The sequence below is a fragment of the Gekko japonicus genome, unplaced genomic scaffold (genome assembly GCF_001447785.1).
Source record: "Gekko japonicus isolate JY-2015 unplaced genomic scaffold, Gekko_japonicus_V1.1 scaffold1437, whole genome shotgun sequence".
In the NCBI taxonomy this organism is placed as follows: domain Eukaryota; kingdom Metazoa; phylum Chordata; class Lepidosauria; order Squamata; family Gekkonidae; genus Gekko; species Gekko japonicus.
In genome coordinates this window covers 283,620-288,544 of record NW_015170324.1, presented here as the reverse complement: position 1 = coordinate 288,544, position 4,925 = coordinate 283,620, and the positions used below count along the sequence as shown (strand labels likewise).

Below are 4,925 nucleotides of genomic sequence, written 5' to 3'. Positions count from 1 at the left end.
GAACGAACCACTGTTCACCAATAACATATTCCATTAACTGCACAACAGTGTAGTTGTGTAAAGAACTAATAAATGACCTAAGGACAGCAATGCCTCAGATTAGTTTGTATGTCATAGCAATGGCACTCTCATCAGTGGAGTTGTAGGAGCTGATGTCTCTCCGGATGCCAGCACTTGCCTGTGCAACCTTTCTTCTGCAGACTCTGCCCGTTACTATTACCGTTATGCAAGTTTTTCATCAGTACTTCCTTCTAGCAATGAGGACAAACAACTCATACATCCAGTGGCTGGGCTGTCCTTTGGAGCTGCTAAAGATAAATGCCAGTGTAATCAAGAGGTACTGAATATGCTTAGATGCAAGAGCAGAAATTTTGGTGGATCAATGAGTACATTCTGAGTCAATGCTGTGCATGCCAGTATAATGTTTTTATAAAGGTGTATTAAATCATGCTTTAAGAGACCAGAACCTAGTCCATATATCAATAACTCATTACATAGACATGTAATATATGAGCAAAGGTTCATAGCATTGTAAGCAATTTTGAATATATCCCTGACTACCATTCTGGGAAATGAAGTTAAAATATGGTCAATTAATTTCAAATAAGGAATTTCCCCCCCATGTAAAATTAAATATTTTATTAGATTCAATTTTCTATTGCTATGAGAAATAATTCAGTCTAATGGCTTTTAAAATATTTTTGATTTCATATTTTTATATAACAAATGTGCTCCCAGTCCTGCTCAGGCAGTTTTGATTTATAGCAGGCTTGCTAGCCCAGCTCAGTCAGGAAAAGGTTTTAAAGAGTTGTTATCTTAGTACAGATGTTCAAGCAACAACAGCAGAGCAGGAAAAACATGTTTTAAAGAAAACCAGTTCTTAAGATAATTAAGCATGCCCCCTATGCAGCTAATGTTCATCATTCTTAAATGGAATTCACCACAACTGATTTAATTCTTGTTACTTTCAGTGGTGCTGAGTTTTGAGTACCTTTATGTGAATAGGGCTCCATACAGTTTGTCAGAAAAGGCCAGTATGATCACTATTTTGATATATTAGATATCTACAAATTAAATACTACTTCTAGGGTGACATGAAGGATCAGCACTGACAGTAAGTACTTGGCTGAGTCTACCCAAGAGGCCATCTTACATCTTGTCTTCCATAACCCAATATACTTCTTTCTAAGCACAGATTGCTAGGTACCTACCTAAATGTCAATAGTTAAGATACACCATCTTCTGATAAGTAATAAGTAATCATTTTCTGTCTTTAGTAATTTACACCCCAACCTGGCAAGGTCAACTTCAATGCTAACTTTCGTATTGGCTGCATCCAGAATTGCAACTGACACTATTTATGTATTTAAAATATTTTGACACTGATTTTCTTAGCATTCAGAGCAGAAACATTTATATACAGAAACAAAGTTTTACAGAAGACATTAAAATAATTGTTTAGAAAGCTAAAACAGCAGAAATTAAAAGCCCAACTAATAGCAGCAATTTGAATTTTACAAACTAACAAGAGGAAAGTGAACAATCCAGAAGTTGGTGGTACAACAAAGAACTGGAGGAAAGCAGCAATAAGTTTATCTAAAGGAAAAAGAAACCATGGTCTTCACATGATGAATGAACATAGAGAAAGGTGCCAGGCAAACTTCAAGGGGGAGGGAAAGTTGCATAAGTGTAAAACTACCACTGGGAATGCACCAGGCCCAGTTACTACCTGCTTATCTTAGAAGCTGATAACATCCTGAGACAGACTACTCAGGAAAATCATGGGCAAGTTCATACTAATATTCACATAAACGCCCCAGTCCCTTTAAGCAAGTGGCCTTTCTGATGAACAGAGGAGGGGTCAGACATCACCCATCATGGGAAAATGCAGCCCATCACATTCATTATCAAAACATCTCTGTTAAACTAGCAATAAAGACATAGTGTAGGATCAGCACAGGACTATCACTGCTGAACAAGAGCAAAGCAGTTAGAATGACTTTCACAATTTGTTCTCTTTTCTAATTTGCTCATTTTGCTGTTATCTCTCTGCTTTATCAATAAAAACAAACTTTTTAATGCTAACTGCTCACAATTTATGAAAGAATGCAAACTCAGCAATCCCCATATGCCTAGCTTTTCATGTAATGTTTAGGATCTGTAAAAAAGTAGGTGCTTTGGGAAGTTAGAAAGACTCCATTTCAAGAGACCAACTGCTATACATCTGTTCTTGTAGTGTACCTTCCTATGCCATTTCTTTGGGGGGGGGTCATCTACCTTGAAGGAGAAATTATATATAGAAGGCTGGTGGCAGCAACCTACCTCAGTGCATAAGTCAAGAATAATTTTCAGTCAGAACTCATAAGGCTCTTAAAGGGAGTGCTAAACTTCCTCATGTGAGCAGGTTCTGGTTCATGATACTCAGGGTCCAAGCAAAGAGGAGGGGGATCAGTGCAAATGTTAATCCTTTCCATGTCAATGCTTCAGGAAGGTGGGAAAGTACCTTCTTTGTGTGGTGTTCTTCCTTAAGATTTGTCCACTATCAGCAGGGATTTAAATATATTCGACACATTCCATTGGTGTAAAAGTTGCTTCAGAGTAGTTATAATAATTAGAAATGCCCACTCTTCACAAACAAAAACTACAAATATGTATATTTTTGAACATTTCTGCTAGCATCAACAACACCACAGACTGCAAAAAACCCTTCTCTGTATTTTACCTGCATTGTGATCTGATAACCCTGGAAAGCCCTCAGCCTCTCCTGTTTCTCTTCTTCTTGCCCCATGCTTATCCATGTGTCTGTGATTAAAACATTGGCTCCATTGGCAGCTTCCAAAGGGTCAGTTGTGAGAAAAAATTTGGTGCCATACTAATGTGAAGAAAGCCAAAAAAAAAAAGAGAGTCAAATTCACGTGCAGCAGAGAAGAAATTGTGTTTTAAATTTTCATGCTCATACCTTTACAGAATACTCTTCAGCTATTTTGGTTATTGTAGGATCTGGCTCAAAACCCTGCCAAAGTAAATGACATTACACTGTATTCAAGCCATATTAAAAATTAGTTTCCTTTTTCAAAGCTGCTTCACACACACACACACACACACACATCCCCAAGTTGTGCAGGGCAGGGCAGGCTAAAAATCAAATGAAACAATAAATAAATAAATAAATAAATAAATAAATAAATAAATAAATAAATAAATAAATAAATAATGATCTACACTGCAGACTCATGGACACATGCTACCCTTTATTTTATTATGCAGCTTAAACTGTTTAATATACTTACAGGAAAAAATTAGACTCAGATAATGCTACTAGATGTAGATAATGTTATTTCACCTTTGGAGTAGCAACCTGCAGATTCATCCCAAATTTGGAAGCACTCATCATAATGGCATTCAGAACATTATTTCCATCACCTATCCAGCTTAAGGTCAGCCCCTTCAAAGACCCATAGTGTTCCTGCAGAGAAGGAACAACAACAACACAGTTATCTTATAATGATGAAGAATGCCTTTAACCTTACCAGCGTCCTGACCCACGGATTGCATATTCAAGGCTTCCTCCTTGTGATCTCTTCTTGGCACAAAACCTAGGCACTTCCATAAGCACAAAATAACATTCCTGCCCCCCCCCTCCAGATGCAGCTTATTGATCTCCCAAAATGCTGTCCCCAGAGGACAGGAGTTCTCATGAATGGAATGAGGGACAAATTGGAGCTCTATAGCAGGAAGGGGAAATTGCCAGAAAATAAACCTTTCTTTCAATTCACAGAAAGTTTAGTCTGGATCCAGTGCCATGTTCTACAGCGTCTTTCCAAAACAGAAGCCATTCATTGTGACTCTGTACTGCACCCAAGGGCGTAGACTTTCCAATTTCCCTGGGGGGGGGGGGCTGGGCCAGAGGCATTGCTGTGCTAGGTCCTTAAAAGAACCAAGGCCCAGTGACGTCATAGGGAGGAGCCAGTGATGTCACAGGCCATTATCACTATTTATGGAGGCAGAGCCATGTGGGATTTAGGAAGGGGTTCTCCAGAAATTTAGGGGGACCTGGAAACCCTTGAGAACCCCCCTAGCCAGGCCCAACGGCTCAGAAACAAAGCATGGCATGGAGAAGTTGAACCACTGCCAGTCTGAGTAGACAATGATGACACTGATGGACTGATGGTAGAGAAATCATGCTTTGTGTGCCAAAGGATAAAGGTTTAAACCGAGGTGGTCTAAGAAAACAGGTGTTGGAAAGGATCTGTCTCTGTCTGAATCTCTAGAGATCACCTGCATCAGAGCAGACCATGCTGAAGTAGATGGACCAATGGCATGAAGACCAGTGTGGATTGAGGAGACCCATGTTCAGATCTACATTTTGCATGACACTTACTTGGTGATACTGGGACAGTTAGATTTGAGTCCAATAGCAGATTAGAGACCAACAAGAGTTTCAGGGAATAAGTTTCCAAGAGTCAAAGCTCCCTTCATCAGGCTGGGTGATATTGCCATTGTCGTGAGGTCAATATAAGGGAAGGGAGACTGGAGTACATTTTGCATGACACTTACTTGGTGATACTAGGACAGTTAGATTTGAGTCCAATAGCAGATTAGAGACCAACAAGAGTTTCAGGGAATAAGTTTCCAAGAGTCAGAGCTCCCTTCATCAGGCTGGGTGATACTGCCATTGTCGTGAGGTCAATATAAGGGAAGGGAAACTGGAGGAAGGGTGGGATAAAGAGGGGATTGACAGACAACATGTGAGCAGCAGAGTCCGTTGGGATGGAAGAGGAATTTACAGGGGGGAAATAGCACCAACTGATGTGACTAAGAAAACAGATCTTCCCAAACGAAAGCATCATAAATTATAGCATGAACATGAACCTATATTGTGATGCATTAAGTGATGTAGCAGTGGTGACAAAACCTTTAGTGGT

General features: G+C 39.5%; 1 protein-coding gene across 1 annotated transcript in view; it reads right to left on the bottom strand.

The window, feature by feature from the left end:
- Positions 1 to 4,925, bottom strand: part of OTC (ornithine carbamoyltransferase) — a 37,981-nt gene that overhangs the window by 11,310 nt on the left and 21,746 nt on the right. The window contains exons 6-8 of the mRNA XM_015418099.1: positions 3,344 to 3,466; positions 2,960 to 3,013; positions 2,723 to 2,872 (exon numbers count right to left, since the gene is read on the bottom strand). Coding sequence (XP_015273585.1) covers positions 2,723 to 2,872; positions 2,960 to 3,013; positions 3,344 to 3,466 — 327 coding nt within the window. The remainder of the gene's footprint in view (positions 1 to 2,722; positions 2,873 to 2,959; positions 3,014 to 3,343; positions 3,467 to 4,925) is intronic.